This window comes from Struthio camelus, chromosome 10, assembly GCF_040807025.1.
Source record: "Struthio camelus isolate bStrCam1 chromosome 10, bStrCam1.hap1, whole genome shotgun sequence".
In the NCBI taxonomy this organism is placed as follows: domain Eukaryota; kingdom Metazoa; phylum Chordata; class Aves; order Struthioniformes; family Struthionidae; genus Struthio; species Struthio camelus.
In genome coordinates, this window is record NC_090951.1 from 16,675,073 (window position 1) to 16,695,702 (window position 20,630).

The 20,630-nt window shown below is 48.5% G+C and overlaps 1 protein-coding gene across 1 annotated transcript in view; it reads right to left on the minus strand.

Moving 5' to 3' along the window:
- Positions 1-20,630, minus strand: part of ZNF423 (zinc finger protein 423) — a 221,110-nt gene that overhangs the window by 141,235 nt on the left and 59,245 nt on the right. Inside the window, exons 4-5 of the mRNA XM_068955862.1 lie at positions 16,358-16,558; positions 12,883-12,963 (exon numbers count right to left, since the gene is read on the minus strand). Of these exons, the coding sequence (XP_068811963.1) occupies positions 12,883-12,963; positions 16,358-16,558 (282 nt within the window). The remainder of the gene's footprint in view (positions 1-12,882; positions 12,964-16,357; positions 16,559-20,630) is intronic.

Here is a 20,630-nt window from a genome sequence, read left to right on the forward strand (position 1 = left end):
GGCAAACCATGACTCATTGCCCTGTATAGAACAAACAGCCACCAGATACAGAAGCTTAAGGGCCAGAAAATGCTCCACCAGCTCACAGAGAGCGTTTCAAGCGAGCGCCTCAGAACGGCCTCCAGAACCACACTCGTGTTCAAAGGAGGTGCTGGAGAACACGGCTGTGTGAAATTTGGCACTACAACTTCACTGGAAGGAACAGGGAGGTTAGTTTTGGCTCACTTCAGATTCTCCACCCTGTACTTTGCTTTGAACAGTTCTAATGAAAAATGCAAAGTGGGATTCAGCTGCAACCATCAATTTTTATCTGAGGCTGGTCAAAAGCAAAAGAAATTTGATTTCTGTATGCTTAATGGTGGAGAGGGAATACATCTCTCCTTAGAAGAGACTCTGTATTTTGAGTTATCTTTGGAAGAAGAGGTCACCAGGAGGCCTATAACTCTTTCACACATATGCAATGCATGTAGGCAAGTCGATGTGGTAGAGGATGGGGTGAATGGGTAAGCGCATCATCCAACTTGTAGTGCTGGGCAGCGGACAAGCCAGTCCACTTTGCTATTTCCAGAGGAGCAGTTAGTCACTCCTCTCACCTATTTAGCAGCAGCAAAATGAGAAAACGCTGCTCTTCCGCTTGGATAGATGTTTATTTCATTCAGAGAATCTCAAGGTGCCCCTAGAGGAGCTATGATGCCCAAATCGTTAAAAGTTTTGCCTCCTGCCGTGATGTATTTCGGAGTTTCTCTAGCCCCAGACCATGACATGCGGAAGGAGAAGGAAGCAAATCACAGGTGTGATACGAGGAAGGAGAAAGACAACCCACTGTAAGACACGGAGGGGGAATCCAGGATAAGCAAGACGGAGAGCCTGCCTCCCCCGGACGAGCACGTGCACGCTGGCTGCCTCCCTTTCCAGGGCCTCCAAACACATCAAAGGCAAGAGGCGGCTGCTACAGGCCACGTGGACTTTTTCCACCCAGAAGACCACTGATTAAAAGGCAGCATTCCCTGCCTCTGAAAAAAACAAGTATATCCTGCTAACACAGAGCAGTAACATTTATTTCAAGTTTCCTGTCCCCTGTAATACCAGAGAACATATGCTTAGCTTTCCTCTTCCACAGACTACACTGAAAATGTCTGAGAACGGGACAAGATAGCTCATAAATAATTGCAAAGCCCCTCCTGAAAGCGGATGAGAGAAAGGCGGGATTGAAGCTGGGAGCCAGGAGAGCTGGGAGTGCCAAGGAGCAGAACAGAAGAAGGGCAAGGACAGCGTGCGCTATCCCAGCTCCATCTGTATGCAGAAGCGAAAGGCAGGGAGGAAAATATCAGTGCAGGTTATGGCAGGCTTCCCCAGGTGTGGGGGATCCTCAGGGGAGGAACACCGTCAACAGAAAATGTAGCAGACCTTATCAGAGACAGCTGATGTGGCATACTCTACAAGAGCTTGTCTGTGATATCTGAACATCTTTTGTTCTCTAGCCTCATTCTTTCACCTGGCAGCTCACAGATGAAAAGGCCTGAGATACGTCCCTGTCATCGGAGACTTTTCCTCAAAAGGCTCCTAAAAGGAAGAGGGACCAGGGCAATACAGAGTCCACTACCGGGCATGAGTGGCAGAGGAAGCGTTACCTCCTAATAACAACTTCTCTACCCTATCCCCTCCCTTCCTGCAGGGTGATAACGGAGCCAACATTGTCCACCACGTCTCAATCTGAAGTGACTCATTTATTCTCAGGAGCTTTGTGTTCTTTTTTTTTTTTCAGCCTGGCATCCTAAGAAAACAAGGTTTATGTGATCATATTGCCTGTCATATGTCTATTTGTCCCTTCCTATTAATTTTTGAATTGCACTGGACTAAGAATAGAGGGCTTAGAGAGATACTGAGTTTCTCTTGTAGAAACTGAGTTTCTACAAGATGGGAGGATCTACCTTTGATTGGGTAGGACAGAGAGACCCAAATTCACATCTCTACTGCAAGAAAGGCTAAGAACGAACTCGGCAGTTATCCACCCCTGCTGTCATTAGGCAACCAGCACAACTCGTGGCATGTAACAGGTCACAGCACATGCTGCTTCTTGCCCTGCTTGTAGACAGCAGATGTGAAAGGGAGAGGAGAGCACTGTGTGGGGAAGGAGGGTGGGTGAGCGAGGTTACTACAACGGAGAAACACAACTTCATAGGAAGTCAGGTCTCAAACACAACTTGTTTTCTGCGCTCACATTCCCTGCAACTTCCTCATGCATCACCAGGGACAAAGGCCAATTCTTCTCAATACGTAGCCACACGCAAAATAGTGTACAGCCAGTTAGGACCTCATCACTGAAGCCATTATTAGATTTGTTGTTAACACTTCTTCCAAGTATGGCAAGCAAAAGTAAAGTCACTGCGAAGTCCCTTTATCTCCCCCCGTCTCCGCTCTGGGTCCACGCCTTGCAGAGTCCTGTAAGGCGCCTTGCTTTGACTAGAGAAGCCAACTAGCTGTGTACAAAAAACAATTGGCTGCTATTAAAAGGGGGCTTTTTACACAATTAATGTAGGGTTTCTTGCAACAAGCAAAAAGCATGTGCTGAATCAAATGCAAGTGCTCTGGAAATAGGGCTCCCATAAGATGGCAAGACTTGACTCTCAGATGAGCTTGTGACATTGGTAAGAAGCAGGTCTCTACATCCCAAGTGTACTCTGCAGGGGCATTTTCCTTATCCACTAACCAAACTATTGATTTTTAAGGAAAAGAGACAGAACAAAGAAAACGTCCCCTTTTCCTGTAGCACCACATGATGTATTTCATTTGCCCTATCCTTTCTGCTTCTAGTGACAGTGCAGTGTTTGTCTGAATTTTTAACAGATGTTTCTAAGTACTCTTGACCACTTCTGTCTCCTGGGGATTGCTGCAGTGGGATAGCTCGAGATAGTAATACAAACAAAGCTGCAAGAGGCTCTCGGGGATAAATCTGTAGACACTGCATCTAGGATGGGTGTGGGTATGGGTCCAAGCCTTATGAAACTGTGTAAATATCCTCTGAAGACTAACAAGCTGGAATGACCCTGCCTGCAGATGTTTTTGAGTTTACCAGCACCCCAGTGAAAAGCAAGACAGCTTACAGATAACTGCAACACCGCTGAAACAGCCGGTGAGCGGGATTTGAGCTGAAAGCTATAAAAGCAGGGATATATTGGAGCAGAACGGAATAATGCCGAGGATGATGTGCGATAGCGTGACTCCATCTGAATGCACATATCAAAGACACCGAGGAAGGGCTCGGCCTGGGCTGAGGTAGAGTTTCCCAGATGTCAGGCAGCCCTTGGGAATAAGCACACGGGAGTCTTCTGACCGGTGTGAAGGCACGCATGCAGTCAGAACATGAACTGTTTTTTTTTAAAAAATCTCTGCTTTCATTTTAAAAGAAAACGACTATCTTGCGCTTACCCTTGGAAGGAAGGTGGCGACACGGGCCTGAGTTTGCACACAGCCTGCAACAATAATCTAAAACACAAACTATTCGTACAGTTCACTCACACTTTTATGGCTGCTACTTTCCATATCAAAACGTACCCACTGCTACTTCATACCCAAGCAAAACCTATTAAAGCTATCGTTCATGCTTTACGGCAGCTGAAGCTGTCTTTGTTAAAAGGCCGCTCTCCTGGCTGGGGAGCAAACGCCAGGCCACGGCCCGGCGCGGGCGCTCGCGGGGACGCCTGCCCCTCGCTGGGGCCAGGCACAGGCGTATCCGGACTGGACACCGCTCTTCTCGACCCCCTTCAGGTTGGCGGCAGCTGTCTCATTCACAGCAATACCACAACCCTCTTTGCACAAAAAAAACAAAAAAACAAAAAAACCCACCTATAAAAACCCCAGCCCAGCCTAGCTCCACACACCATCACCGTTCGCCAAGGTGAAGACAGACGCATCTTCTGTCATCTTTCGTATCAGCATCTCTCGTGACCCTTTTGTAAGACGATTTCAAAATTCCTCCTCCTGAGAAGCACTTGTTAAATATTGGCCCCAATTGCTACACAAAGCGATAGCTTGGTAGTCACAGCCCACAAGATATATTTAGCTTCGTAAACTCATCATCAACGGATTTTGAAAGCATTGTAGCCAGCAGACTGGAAACCACATGCAATACAAACACATAAAAGAACTTTTAATGTGCAAAGAGACTAAACAAAAAGATCCTTGACCTTCTTGCTTTCCCTTGCATACCATTATCCCCAGCGAGACAGCAAATGGGATGACGTTGAGAGCAATAGCTACCATGAAGCAAGTTTGGAAGCCAATTTCTACAGTAGTTAAGCAGTTAATGGCGTTAATCAGAATGATAACTTATTAAATTCTGCACTTATGCAAATAGCGTTTTGGCATATCACATGGAGACAGCAGTAGCAAAGCGCGCCAGGAAAGGTCCCAACATCTTTTAAATTTCCTGTTTTTTCTTTCCAGCAATGTGTAAAATCATAGCAAAGGACTGTGTCCGTGATCCTTCGCGCATCAGACAAACCACACTTTAAATAAAAAACTGTAGCCACAAATTAATCTCTATCATCCCAAACAGATTAATGAACAAATTGTTTAATTCTCAACCTTTACGAAGCAGGGATTAATCTCTACAGCTAAATCCAATCTCTGCCTTTATCTTTTTAACAAGAAGTTGACATTTCTTAGGGTCCTTCCTAAAACAAGCAACATTTACTGAAGAAAGACGACAGCAGATATCCCCAACTCTCCACGCTACAGTAGCTATGGTTTATAAAATATAAAGATGTAAAGCAACACAATAGTTTAGGGCTATGACACAATAGGACATTATCTGTATATGATGAGATAAATCAGGAAAACTGCAGTATAGGAAGGACAGGCAGAATTTACAGTAGCCTTAGTTTTGTAAGATCCGCATGGAAAACTGATTGTTTTCCAAAAGAAATATCTGGCGTCTTTCGGCTCTGGGTTGCGCTTAAATTCAATGGGGATGGAATAAAGAGGGGATTGGACAAACAGCTATGAATTGCGCTTTTAATCGCTTGCAAGATGTACTAAAAATATCACAATGTGCTTATGCACCTAGTCATCCCTTGGTTGGTGTTCTTCAGTAAAATTAAGTTCTGCATGGAAAGTTGCACATTCATTTAGTTCGTTCTCTATCTTTGGGAAAATGAGGTGTGAAAGTGTTTACCCATCCTGCAGGATGTTGCGCAAAATGAGTATTTTGCCAGTTGAAATTGTACATGTATTTTGCAAATGGCTAAAACTGCTTAAACACAAGCTCTAACTGTCGGTCTGTTGATGTGTACGTAAATATATACGCACCTGGGTACATTCTCTTTGTTTGGACAGAGCATTCTCCGCCACACAGAACGTTAAAATATCCCTGGAAAAAATAATTGGCCTCTTTTCTACCCTTTGGGTACAAATTTTTGTTTTTAAATGAATGCGCAGGTTTCCTGTTACTGCATGAAGCCTTCGTTTCAAAATACCGTCGCTGACTAACTCTACGTTTAATTAAAACAGAATGTTTTACATCCCAAACACTATTTTTGTTATGGCTCATGTCATCTTTACCTTAATGTGATTCCCGGCTATTAAGAGCAGGAGGGCTTTCTTTTTTTTTTTAATTTCATGAAATAATCCAAAGTTTTCCAGCGACTCTCTTTACGGAGTAAACTTATGCAAGCGCCGAAGCCTTTCCAGAGCAAACAGGATTCTCCCCACCTCCCTCTGGCTTTTCTCCCTACTGAATGCCACAGCCTTCACTCAACCAAAGGAAATGAAAGACAGACTGAGACAACAGCATCACGTGGCTGAAGGTCAGATTGATTTTCAGCTCTGTGGTGCTGTTTTATCACCCTCAGGACAAAAGTTAAGCCCTTTTCTCCCTCACCCCCCCCCCCACCACCATGTCCGCTTTAACAGAGAAACTTATTTTTTCCTGACGTTTTGCCTGGGCGCCATACCCCCACAATTACGCAGGATACACTGATGTAAAACATTTGCGGCTATCCTCTTCCTCAGAGCAAAACCCAGCGCGGCCCAGACACCGCGCTGCTCCTCTCCGAGTCCCCCCCGTCGCCCACGTTCGCGCAGAGGCTCCTTTAAACCGCCGAGGTTTGCGCCGACGGCGAGAGGGGGCCGCGGGGCGGGAGACCTCGCTGGCGCGAGAGGGGCAGCTTCCCCACTTGGGTTTCCTGCCCGCACGCCCGCCGGCGGGCCGACCCGCGCCTCTCGCTCGCCCGTGCAGACACGCGCGGCCGGCGAACTCCAGCCGCCCTTCTCCCAGCTGCAGCAGGACTTGCAAACTCAGTCCTCCCCGCCGGGCCCCGAGGGCGGCTCTCCTCGTTTCTCTTCTAATTAAGACGGATGCTCCCCTAAAGTAACGCTAGCTCCCATGCAGCCGGCTTCAGCTGGTCTGCTCTTTGAACCCCGGCCGATTAACCTGTCGTGACGGCGCAGCTCCGTACGTGTGCGCCGTTATACGAGACGAGCGCCGTCCCTCCCGCCTGCCGCTCGCGGGGCTGCAGCTTAAACCGGCCGCCACGAAACGCCAGCAACACCCGCCCGTTTCAGCTGTGAGAGAAGAAAATCTGACTGACTGACTGTTTTGTTTTGTTTTGAATTTTGGTTTTCAGTTTGTTTTATTTGCGTGGGGCATACGACACGGTTGCGGCCGTCCCCTGAAGACGGTAACTCCTCTGCCCCAGAGCAAGGAGTAGTCGGGGCGCTGCCGCTGAACAAGAGCGTGGACAGAGGGTGTCTTTAGCTCTTCGCTGGCCGCCCCCAAAACAGCCCGTGGAGCAGCTTGATTTCTCTTTCAGGGAACCGAATCAGCTACATGGCGAGGGCCAAGAAACTGAGAATATTTAAGTAACACGCGGGAGGAAGCTACGCTAAGCAAGATGTGAACTGATGAAAGACCAGAAGAGGAGTAAAGCAAGGAAGAGGCGCTGGCGGAGGGAGCCCGCAGCGCGGCTGACGCAGACCGGGCACCGAGGGCACAACCAGGACCACTCGCAAAGGCCACCTCACACACGAGGACGAGGCAGACAGCAATCAGGGTATCGTCCTGACTGTTTAAAAAAGGCTCATAAAGGCAGGTTGTAAATAATTTCAACTGGCGTTCATATGCCACAGCAACATTACGCAGTTATTTTGATTTTTGGCTTAGTTTTTAGCTTGGTTGCTTTGGTTTATTGATGCAGATTGATCAAGGCAATTCACATTTGATTGGATTCCTCCCAGAGCCCAGTAAATCACCTGCATTCGTCTTCGCAAGGAGGGGAGGAATGCAGGCGTATATATTTATATTTCTGCAAAGTCATACAGGGAATTTTATTCTTCTTCTATCTGTCTTTCCATATTCTCTAATGAATAATTAGTAGATGCAGGTTTCTAAAATGACCATTTAATACAAGTTATATCAAGTCTCATTTATTTTAGGAGATATCATTAACTACAAAGTCTGTGCAAGCGAACCGAGTTCACTGTAGAGGAAGAGACTGGGAATCATGTTCAAAAAAGCCATTCAAATATTTAATGTAACAGATTCCCTGGAGAAGAGAAGAGCAATGGGCCTCTTCAGCCTTTCCTCATGCCCTCCTCCACAAGGCTGACCATAAAGGAGCAGCAACATAAGGAGGAGCCAAAAACTTGTTTGCCATTTGCTCGAAAAGATTTTCAAGGACACCTAGAGAAGACATGCTCCCACGCGCTGAAGTACTGGTGCCTTCCAGAGGAAGTTCACCCCAGCAGCTATAGGTCTTGCCACCACCAAAACCCACCAGGATTCAGGAGCTTGGCTCCACCAGCGATTTCATACATGTTACCAGGCAAGTCAGCGAGTCCACGGTTACAGCTGCTCAGGGGGGTGGTCCTGCCCCCCACCCCGAGCCCCGACCTCGCGTCCCCGCCATGCTGACCCCAAGGCTTGGGCGGCTCCATGGGGTGCCAGGTCTGGGAACCCAGCACACTAGAAATTCATCCTCCTGATTTTCAGCAGTGTTGGTTCCCAAAGACAACACAAACCTTGCGTCGGCATGGGAGGAGGAGGGAAGGAACACCCCTTTCGGTAACAGTCAAAGTTATGTCAAATTAAAGTAACTTCAGCTTAATTCTATGATGATGAAAATCAGAATAGTACTTGCTTATCTCAGAAAGTAGTCGCTAGTCTAAATGTTTTCAAGACTAGGAAGTGCTCAAATGCCATAGGAAGTATTTAACGTGAACAGACCAGGCGCCTTGGAGATTCCAGATTAATTTTGCATTGGCAGAGGCAACAAAAAGCTTGTTGCAATACACAAGAAGTTTAATTAACATTAGCTGTACTTTATTTACAAATTTAACTTAAATTTCTACTGAATATATTTTCAACAATTTTGAATTAAATATGGAAATCTATTTTTTAAAACTCACTTTGCTACAACTATTAAAACTATTTAAATGAAATAGCATTCAGGAGGTGCGTACCTGTCGCCAAAGTTTTGAAGAAAGTCCAAAATCTTTGGCGGAGGTCTAAGCAGCTAAGGTCTTCCAGCGTGCTAACCCAGCTTTGAGAGCAACAGCCTCTCCAGCAGGCCTAGGGAAAATAACTCCCTTATTCCATTTATTTGACTAGTTCAGCCCAATAACTAGTTCACGCCGAACTGAGAAACTATTTGGCAGATGATAGCTAATTTTCTCATGCTGGAGAAAGGAGCGAGACACCTAAAGGGAATCCAGGCACCCAACTCGGGGTGTCTCGGGGCGCCACGTACCTCTGCGAATCCATCCCGCGCGCAACCTCCTCCCTCCGCCGGCCAGGAGGACGCCAGGCACCGTCCCTCAGGGCAGCCCCCGCGGCAGGCCCCCTCCTGGGCTCCCGGACCCAGAGGACATCGCGGGATGCTGGGGCGAGCGCTCCCACAGCCGGCCGGCTGCAGAAGACCAACCCGTGCTGGCAGGTTTCCCTACAGCCAGCCGGCGCCGGGGGGTGGAGGCTGCCTCCTGGCTCCCCAAGCCTGGAGCACAGCTAATAACATGCCAGCTGGATCTGCAGACAAGCCAAGTTTAATGAGGCTACAACAAAAGCGTTCAGATAGGCGCTACAGAACTTCTGCAGGATTTTTTCCTAGAGCGTGTTTAAAAAAAAAAAAAAGTAGAAATTCTTAACAATGTGTGTACGCACACATTTTAAAGGATTTTTAAAGGATCTTTATAAAAAATTTACATTCTTTAAATTCAAAGAAATCAACATCAGAAAGACTTTTTTTATCCCACTACTTCCAGCAACAAAATTATGTTCTGCGATGTGTGCTTGAAATACACTGCTGGTTGCCTTTTTTTCTTTCTTTAAATAAACATTGAAGCCTTAATTGTTTTTCCCACTATGAGGCCAGAGATCACCTTTCTGTCTCCCAGGTCTCTCAGACCACAACAAACGTTATCCATCTCCCCCTGCTCAAGGATCAGGATGAACGTGCAAATGTCTACTGCACGTCTAGCGCCAGTGATGAAGGAGATATTTTACCTACTCAGTGCCCTACTGGCCATGCTTCACCATGCGCCTCAGCCTCTTACTTGGCTGCAAGATGGAGGAAACAAGAGGATGGTAAATGGGGAGACCCCCCTGCCACGTATATGCACCTTCATGCCCCTCAGAGGTACTGCCTCTTTCTGTCCGAGATGGAGCTGGGTAGCAGGTAGATCTCCTTCCTGGTCCCCTGTCTCGGCAAAGGGGTAGCAGAAGGGCAGGAGGTGTCAGGGAGGACGCGGCCGACCAGAGTTACGGAAGAGCTTCCGCACAGGAATAACTAAGACGACAAGGAGTCTTCAGCTTGAAAAAGGAGGCAGCGGAGGGGGCGGTAAAAGGAGCCTGCTCAGCCACGGCTGGCTGGAGACGGTGGGACAGGAACAGCTATCACTGCCGCTTCCACTGGAAGAGCTAGAGGCTATGAGATGAAAACAGGAGGTGACAAAGCCAAAACAAACAGCAGATACTTTCCCCAGTGCATAAAAGAACTGCGGAGTTCCCCCCTGTGAAATGCTAAAAGCATACCTGGCTACAAAGAGAAACCTCAAAAAACTAATTCGTGGAAGAGGAGTCTCTGAAGAACTTACATAAAAGGCAGCAGGAAGCTTCTGGACAACAGTTTGCTGACGGCTGAGAGAGTATTCTGGGGAAAAGGCAGGACACGGACCATCAGGCTGGCTCAGTAAGGTCGTTCTTACATATGCGGATAAAGACTACCTACCTGATGGTCTGCTAAGGCCTAGGGGAAGACACCAGAAAAACAGGGCAAACATTCAGTGCACCTTTTGTTCATTGCTCGCATTTGCAACCTGAAACCAAGACATAGCTACCAATATGGACAAAACTTGTCCCTTCAGCGGCTGGCAGGGCACGCACACTCTTCAGCTGTGGAAGCACACCTAGCTACAAATAATCCATGCTCTCGTCCGCTTGAGACAGGACAACTCCAATGCACCCGCCATCAAACTAAGGCATTATTAAAAGGCCACCCTGTAACGAACATCTGATTTCCAGGCCGCCCTCAATAAATTTCTGAAACGAGCTTCACGCATTTTTATTAGCAGTGGTTTGGAGGGAACCTAGATGTGCCCTGGATAACGAGGAAGGCGCATCCCAGCACGCAGCAGCTCTCACCCCAGCACTGTGCAGGTAGCGCTGTCTTCTCAGCGCTCCGGGTGCTTTGGTCTTTGTTCATCTCCTGATTTCCAGTGAAGCAACATATCAGGAGGAGAAACTGGCTTTTCAGAAACTGGCTCTGGCTTTTTTCATTAAAAAACTCCAGATGGATGTGTGCTGTCTTTAAGAAGCCTTGTTTAAAAGATGCACCCACTTTCATTTCTGTCCATTTTCATGCACCCCTGCACTTCCTTTGCAGACTACTTTTTGAACCAGGTAAAAATAGATTAAAAACTCAATTAAAGTAGCAAGAACGAGACAGTCCCTTGCTGATACAACCAAGCCAACATACCCTCCTCAGCCCCTCACCGGGCATTAAAAATGACGGGGAAAAACATATGCCAGTTGAGGAAAGCCATCACCGTCGCAAAGAAGTTTTTATGCCGCCTCAAAGCGCACGGCCGGGCCATCAGCGATGACTGTCAGCTGCGTGACGGCTGCGCAAGGGGCAGACGCAGCCCACCGCCTCCCCTCCGAGGGGGGCTCGGTTAGAGCAACCAAGCTGCCTGCAGACGCGCTGGCAAGGCTCCTATCTGCACGCGCAGCGCCTGGTTCGCCGGCCCCGGCGCGGTCCCCGGGGAGCGCCGCACAAAGGTGCCGGCAGCCGCGCGCCGGGCAGGAGGCGGGCGCCCTGGCACGCGCTTATCTGCCAGCGGCCGCCCGGCTCTGCGGGCCCCCGCCACCGCCGCCGCGAAGCCGGGCTGGCAGGGGCCCCGCGCGCGGCAGCTCTGCACCCGCGGGAGCTCTCCCGCCCCGGGCGAGCCGGCCTCCGCGGGGCCTCCACGCGCGGCCAGAGCCGGCTGCTGACGACGGACAACTGCCCTTTTAATTGGAGCGTCCCGCCGCCACGGGCCCCTGGCAGGCGCTGGCACGGCTGTAGAATCGAAGCGGCAGAAGCAGCGGAAGAGGCAACGGCTGCGGGTCGCCCTGCGCCTCCCCCGGCCCCGCGCCGGCCGGCACCCACCCGCCAGCGCAGGGGCGCCCTGCGCTCCGCCGGAAAGCGCCGCCGCCGTTCGGAGGCGTAAGGCTCGGCACAGCCCTTACCAACCTACGCAGCTCACTAAAGGTGCACTGCGACACCTGAAGAGGGGGGCACAGCCCCGCGCCGGCCGCCCCGCGCCCCCCGCTCGCCGCACCTCGGGAAACGCGCTTCCCGGCGAGCGCGGCCCAACCACGGCGTCGTCCGAGCTGGGCACGTGCCCTGCGTGACGCTAAATGTGTAAGCGGGTTCCTGTTTGCTTTCGGCTCCGCATGCAGAGGCGGGGAGCCGCCGGCCGCTGCCCCGCTGCTTTTTCGGTATCACCGACCGGAGGGACAGGCGGAGGGCGCCGGGCTGGCAGGGGCGCGGGGGCCGCCCCAGCCCTCGTGGCCATCGGCGCCGACCCCCGGCGGACCCACCGCCCCAGCCCCGTCCGCAGCTCTGCGCCGCGAGAGCCGGCAGCGCCAGGGAAAGGCCACGTTTTTACAGTCTGCCGGATCGCTGAGCTTTTCTGAGGCCAATTTTAAAACACGGCTACAACCTCTGGAAGGAAGGAAAACTGCATTTCAGCACAACAATGTAGAAAAGAACAGAAAAGGAAATTTGTTATTTTTTTTAGATTGAAACACTAGGCAGGTTAGGAGCAAGGAACAGGCTTCTGGCAAGGACAAGAGCACGCAGACCGAGCCACAACACAGTAATTAGGGCCAGTAGGTCATTAGAGCCACAGCTGTATAAACTAGGTGTATAATTAAGTTTCCACACTGCTTTTTCACAACTGTATTTCAATTTCTTTTGTGGAGGATGATCAGTAATTCATTAACTTAAAAAAGGCAACAGCAGCAGCAGCAAAAAAGAAGGAAATCTCTGACTTGCCAATCAGGTCCAACAAAAGATTATAATTTGGGGGAGGGCTAATTTTGGAAATACAGGTAAGTCATCTATCTTTGTCAGTGTGAAGCACAAAGTACTACATGACAAAAGCATTAATGAGACGTAGTCGCTTGTTGACAGGCTGCTGTATGTGGTTTTCTGGGTAAGCATCCTGCATATACAGTTGCAAGGCAATTACAATTTTTGTAGCAGGTGAAATACAAGAAAATACGAAATTATACACTAGCATGAAACAGTTACAATACCTCATTTCAAATGTAAGCCTAGTGTACAAGTTACAGGGCATTTAAAAGGAGCAACTGCAAGACTTTAATTATAAACTAGTTCCTACCGTACAGTAGTTTAGAAAAATCAGCTGCTTCCAAGCTGGCAATATCCATATATAGCTCTGCTGCTGTTTGAAACAGACAACCTGTAAAGTTATCAACAACAGAAGAGGACCTCATGAAATGCTCAGAGACCCCGGCGTCACCTACTTCTCTCCAGTTCATTGATGCGCTAATTCGCTTTAAGTTACTTTACATTCAGTTGAGCAACTGAGGAAAAAAGTTTGCACGGGGATATTCCGACCCAGTGGGAGGAAAGGGGCGCTATGGGTGGAGGAGGCAAAAATAACGCAACGAAAAACTGAGGCTAAAAAGCAGACTAATGCCGGTGGATTAAAACACATAAACAAAATGGCAAATCTCAGGGCTCTTTAGACACTTTTCCTCAGACAAGAAACAACTCTGTATCAGGCAGCAGACAGTAACACATTGCAGAACAGCTGCTTGATGTGTGCAGTGTCTAGTGCTGGGTAAAGGACACAATAATTTGTAAATCCAGCTGTGACTCTTTACTCCTGTCAATAATGCTATAACATTGCCTTATGCTATAATGTAATAGCACCTACGCTATAACAGCAACGTGCAAAAAAACGTATAAGAAGGACTGCACGTGATGCTGATGGCAATTACTTAGTTTTCTCTAGTTAAGGGGACGTAGGGCTATGAGTGAGCTGTAAATTAATTTTTAAAACTGAACACACCTAAAATGTATAGACTAAGTATTTTTATTTATTCTCAGAGTATTTTCAGAGATGCTCTCTAGCTGTTTAAGGCACTATTTCCCAGGCTGCTGCAGGGGAGGTCGCTTGTGGGGGAGAGCGGGGAGAGCAGGGTGACACGCGGCAGTAAGGAAGTGGGATGTTCCTGCAGCACAGGCTGCCCCCGTTTGGACCCTGCTCAGATCTCTGTAGACCCTGGAAACCTACAGCCTGCAATCACAGGCACCAGCCACGAGTAAAGGTATAAAAGGCACCTAATTCTGTCAGCGAGAGAACATCTGTACTCCACTGACATCAAAAGGAGGAGTGTGCACTTATGCTACAAGAGATGCCTACGTTTCAGCTGTGTTCTGTCCTCAAAGAAACAAGTCTGAAATACATGAAAAAGCAAGGGGGGAAACGGCTGTTTGTTACTTCCTTACATGTCAAAGAAGCTGCGTTCAAACTGTATGATAACTTCAGCGCACCGTAATGAATTTCTAAGGGATTCCAGGGAAATAGGTGGTTTATCCTATTCTTTGGAGTAATCTCCTACAACCCTGCAACGCTCCTGAGCTACGATACCTTCCTAACTTCGCTGTCCCGCTGGAAGTCATTAGTTACGTTGAATTATCAACCTGGTAATATTATCACTACAAGTATTACCTGTATGGATGTGGAGCCATGTCAACATGACTGAAAACTCTGCTTCAGATTAAGACATGACAATCTAGCTTGCCAAGAGGTCAGGCTCTGCATTACAACCTCGTGTGTGTCAGGCAGGCACTACAAATAAAAGGAGTGCAGGGCAACTAAGGACGCAGTCAAATAGCTTCTTCTGCGGGAGAGCAGCTTTAAACCTACCACGCTTCCTGACGCTGCCCCAGGTTTTCACCTCGGTGGTGCAAGCCTTTTCCGCTGAACTGAACAACACGTGTATTTCCCATGCTTTGAACAAAAATTCTTATCATTACAAAAGGAATAGGTGGGTCTGCACTTTAAAGGTTTGTCTCACAGTTAAGATATGTAACATCTAGAGACAGTCCGGATTTTCTCCATGGAAACATTCTCATTCCACAGTATATGAGTGCCATCCTCGTATTTACATTAAATCACTTCAGAACACTTCAGATCAAACTAAATAGAAAACAGGCACTCTTACTCTCGAACAAGGTTGTCTCCACATGGAGGTAATCGGCATCTATTCCATGTCCATGCAGAGGGCTATATGGCTCCTTTTTATGACAAAATGTCTTTGTGAATCAGCACCACATACGGAGACAGTAAAAGAAGATGAAATTATCCTACCTGCAATCAAAAATTAGCCATGGGAATATTAAATTCTTCTGATAGGTTGGTCCCACAAAAACATAACTTACTTAGTATATTGAGGATAAATAAAAACTGAGGTGCGAAAACACTGACTGAATTGATATGACTAAAATCTCTAGATTGCTACACCTTAATATATGTATGCCTCAGGAAAACGCGTGTTCCTTTTCATAGCGCTCGTGGACAACAGCGGCAGCCTTACGCGCGCTCCTCGCTGGGAGGCAGCGCCGCGAGCCCCGGCTCGTCTGCAGCCCGCACCGCTTCCCCTGGCTGCGCGTCTCGCCCCGGTTCGGGCGACGCGGGCTTCCCTCTCCGGCGGGCCGGAGGCCCGACCCACCTCCCCGGCCATGAGCTGGGAGCGGAAGGCCGGATGAATCCGGACACCCGACAAGCGGGGGGAATCCCAGCGGCCCTGTCAAGCTTCCTGTGTTTGTTCTTGGCTGAGCATAAATTTTACTGATGCCCAACAAGAAGAGAAGAGAAGGAAACACGGACTAATGACCAAAGTATGCGGCCAGGGAGGGAACATGCACTCAGGGGAAAGAAGACGGAGGGTCTGGGATCCTGCTGCTTCCGCGGAGAAACTACCCCTCTGCAATTCTCCACCTACCAGCCGCAAGAGAAACTGGCCAAAAATCTCTTCTGAAGAGTGTGGAGGAAAAAGCGATGGCAAAGTATTCAGTTCCTGGGAGGTGAACGACGAGAGTCTCCGATTTAAATACATGTGAACGTATTCTGTGCTCACCCTCCTAAGATTTTATTTAATCTTTGATAAAATCGGCAAGTCTTTGTACTATGCCCATAAATCGGCTTAGCACGCTCCACAGAATACCTGCTGCTATCCCTGCCCGGGTGAAAAGAGCCGTGTAAAAGCAAGGGATGCTGCAATTGTTCACACCAGCGCTCTGAGCTTTTTCTTACTTCACAAAAAGTAAAATCAAGATCTGGGTAGGCTGATGCCAGCCTCGCTTCCATAAATTTCAGAAGAAAATGCCACAATAACCTATGGGGAACAGCACATTTTTAGGGTGGGATTACAAAACTCAACGCTTAGAATTTTAATCTCGGAAGTGTCATGTTCATTTAGGGGGTTCAGAGGCCTTTCTTTATGGGAGTTTTGCACACTTACGCCATTTAACTCTTTTTAAAAAAATTCTTCCTGCGTTTGGAGAGAGAGGAAAAATATCCTATCTGAAACTTTTAATGCTGAAAAAGCCCACAACATTTTTGCCTAACATAATTACTGACAGATTCCAATTGGAAAGCTGTTGCTTTTATTTTAATTTTATTAAAGGAGTGAACAAAGGCTACCCAAGGCACCACAATAAAATTACATTAACTGTAAAATTACATTATTAATTCTTTAATCTCACTTGAGGCCTCAAGCTGTTGCTATGTCCAATTACCCAGCTAACCACCTGTCAGAATTGCAAAGCTAGTTTAACATTACCTCCAGGACAGTTGTGTGCCCTGTGTTCAGTCAGGTCTGCCAGTGAATCGAAGTCCTGCTGACAGTTATCGCAGGTGTAAATTGACTCATCCTCCATGTCTTCATCTTCCTCGTTTCTCTCTTCCTGACTGGTCACGCTGTTCCTCTCTTCCAGGGCCCGGCTGTCCTTCGCATCGTGCTCCAGCTCTCCTCCCAGGCCACCTGCCAACGGGAAGAGCACGCTCTAAGTTTTACAGGTCTGAAGAAATAAGCGATTTAAGAAAGATGTTGCACTTATTAAGACACATTTAATTACAGCTGCTCTCACATTATTCCCGATGCCTTTTATTATATTAATGCGGTTTTTATATCATGCGGTGCAACAATTCTCAACTGTACGCGCGACTGCTTGGTGTGAATCCTGCAAACGTGCTTTTTATGAGCTTCTTCAGTGGGTGTGGAGCAGCAACCTCCAGCTCTCTCTCACATAAACTTGTCAGTGTTTCATCGCTTAAATCAGAGTCTCCAAGCCTGAAAGACTGGCAAGATTAATTACAGCTCGCAGAGAAAAGGCACGTGCCAAATTCTAATTCCTATTGGTCCTCGCCACCAAATCCCAATATTAGTAACGTCAAGAAGTAAAAAAAAAAAATCCCCCCCCCCCCCCCCAAAAAAAAAACCCATCCCAGAAACGTAGTTCAAGATCCCCAGAGAACAAGTATATGCCACTGTGTGAGAGGGCCCGTAAACTAATGCAAGTCAATTCGCTTGGCAAGTCAACCTCGAGCGCAGTCACCCGGTCACGAGGCTGGCGTCGCTGGAGCTGACCTTCAGATTTCTCAGACGGTTTTTTATCCTGGTCTGTGAGCCAAGCATGGGATAACATCAATGTCTCTGCCAAACAAACTGCAAGTTTTCATACATTGCTGCACCTCAAGATTCAGTTCTCCAACAGCTCCAGGAATACCCCATCGCAAGACCGCGCTAGCTGGAGAATCGGCTTTGCTACATGGGGGCAATATAGGGCGTTACAGGGCTCTGTCACCGCTGCCTGCCGCAAGCGCACGTTTTAGACGTCTTCTGCCCAGAGCATGGTAACATAAATCAGCTGGTGTATGAGGCTCCGCAGTTTTCCAAGGAGTGCTCCTAACGTGACATACCCTTCACATTGCAATGGAAATACCAAAAGTCAATGGCTGCTTGTGGTGCATCGCCAACACCTCTCTTAGCGATTAACTGATCTACACATTTTCAGGTTCTTTTGCTGTTAAATTATACATACCTTCCTACTAGAAATTTCCATGAAGGGTGAGATATAATGGGCCTCTTAATACATCAGATACGCCACTTATACAGAGAGAGAGTATTATTCATTAATTTAAGGACTTGGTTATAAAAAGTTTCACTCACTAAGCTCTCTGTATTGTAAGTCATCATCTGTACTATGTTTATTCAATACGACGCGGTTCTCTGAACCTCATGCTTTATAGCCTCTTCCTTTAATCAAAACGTATTGTAATGAAAGAGAGCATAATTCTGGTTCTCTTTATACTACCAGCTTGCCAAATAATAAGTTATATTTAAAGCTATGCTAGCTTTGCTTAACTTAACACATAATTTAATGCACATATTCAAATTATCACTTCCATTCTGTCATATTTACTTGGCACACCTTTTTACAATCTCTCATCCCAGACTTGAATCACAAACATTACAGCTCATTCAATCTTTTTAAAGCCCGCATGTCCTGTAGAGTTGATAGTTAATAAATCAGAATGTCAACCCTCCAGTTTTATAAGACAGAAACCTATAAAAATAGTCCAAGTACATAAATCTAATTTAAAGAACTGCCACCTGCTTCCATGCTGCCTGCTAACGGAAAACATGGGGAAAGCACTTCTAACCTGCTTCTGCTGCCACCAGAAGAAGAAAGTATTCAGGCAACTTACGGAAGGTTTAAGGGGCTTATAGGGCAGAAATTTTGTCTTTTGACAGTTAACCTAAAGGTCAGCTGAGCGGCGAGTACACTGTGACAAATTCGTCCTTGGTATGACTCCAAACCTTCGTGGCTACACCAGGGATAAATCTGTTTGACCGAGTCCAACAAAAACAAATAATTTAGCACACTGCTTTAGGAAAAATAAATTGTACAATGTGAGATAAGAAAATAGATTCCTGACTGCAAAGCCAAATTCCAGAAACATTTTTCAATTCCCTGCTGAACGGGAAATCTGATCCGCTAGGCAACCTTTCAGAACCGCCGCTACTCGACATCACTGTGTGTCACGTAACACAGCGATGAACCTCGCCTGCATTATGTAGCAAACGCAGCACCGCTTTCGGATGAGCCGTCTCCCGGCCGCAGCGAGCTGGGGGGCTGGCGCGCGCCCTGGCCCCACCTGCGCGCTGCCCTCCTTCGGCCCGCGCCGCCTCGCCGTCCCGCCGCGCGCTTGCCACCAGCGCAAAGTCGTTTCTACCAAGACTGTTTAAAAAAAAAAATTAATAAATTCTTTAAAAATCCCGCTGCGGCGGGGCGGCTCGCGGGGTAGGGCGGCCCTGCACGCGCGCCCCGCTCCACCTGGAGGCTGGCGGTTTTCTTGCCTGTTTGTTTTCCCTGTAACACAGGGAAAGGCCGGCAGAGCTTTAAAAGAGAAGAATATTTGACCCTATCTCCTAAAGCGTCTGGCCGACAGTCAAGAATACGTTCCTCTAATTGCCCGAAACGTTACCGCTGTTAATGAGCGCCAGCCCTTCGCCTGGCAAGGTGCTACCCAAAGGGGAGCTCGGGGGACAGCGCCAAGGCACGGGCTCCCACGCCTGCGTACGCACGCGCCCCGGCGGCTCCCGAGAGCAGGGCAGGGAGACCCCCGTCAGCCCTGCGCCTGGGCGCACAGAACAAACCGCCAAACAGAGGTCTGCGGGGCGCGCGCAACGCCAGCGGGCGAGGGGCAGCCCCGCAGCCGCCCGCCCCGCCGCCGCCCGCCCCGCCGCCGCCACCCGCCCCACAGCCGCCCGCCCCACAGCCACCCGCAAAAGCAAGCGCAGCGCCGGGAAAATTATTTGATCCAGCACGTCGTTAATGGCGTTGGCCTCCTAAGACTCACAACTTAATAAAATTGATCTCGCTGCAGCGCTGTAATGAAGAACAGTGGGATCAGGCTACCCCTCGGACCAGGAAAATTGCACGCTGTTACGTCCGCGCGCCCTGCTCGGGCTCCGGCCGCCGGCGGGGCCTCGCGCAGCCGCCCGGCCCAGAGCCAGAGCAGGGCTGCACGCCGCCCAGCGCCCTGAGCAGCAGCCCACCGGGTAGGGCGCTGAGCCCACGGCTGGGCGCCACGCGTGCTAACAGTAGGAGACGCGCGCTCCCTAGCAGCCCCCGGCCTCTGCATTTTATCGCAACACAGCTGTACGACACCACAGCGCGCGCGCGCTCAGTCGCTTTAATTTGTAAGTGTTCGCACAGTGATCCTTATTTTTCTTTAACTTAGTTAAAGTATTGCATCGGGTGCTGCACCTCGCTGTACAGCCGCTTGAAAAGCGTGCGCTTTACGAGAAGCAGGGCACAAGCTTCGAGCCATCGAGGGGCCAGCGCTGCCGGGGAGCACGCGCTGCTGCACGCTCCCGAACTACCAGCTCGCACGCTCGCCAGCCGCCTCCTCTCCCTAGCCGTGTTGTAACTTAATTATACTAATATTTCACAGGGAAAACGTTGATCTTACCTCACTAATACGATGCATTTCTCGCCAATCAGCAACATTTCAGAAAAATCTGAAGCCTCTACCCTGAGTTGAAAAGCACAGAAAGAGCTAACCAAGCACGCGGGGCAGAGCAGAGGACTGACCAGCTCGTTGCACCTCACTTTACTGCGGCATATGCTTTACGGGTGATATTTTGACGGTAAACCTCTTGGTGTAATTACCCCATTTCCTCCAACGCAACCAAGACTTCACCCGCTGTGCCCGTGTGAATACAAGCTCCCGGTCAGCACGCTCGCAACAACCACCAGAGCATACAGCTATTGCTACGGACAATCCCAGCTCCATGGTCTTTTCACTATTATTATTGATTTACATATACGGTCTCACCAAAGCCCACTGACCTCGCTCGGTCAATAACTTTTATATCTCACGCACTCACTTGTACGAACTCAACCTACAGTCCTGATTTTCTTGGATTTCAAGACTTTGATAATATCCTTTAGTCAACATGCTGGAGAACCCTCTTATTAAATGCTGCTAATTTTTTTATTGATCAAACTGTGAGTCATTTCATTTTCCATTATAGCAGAAATCTC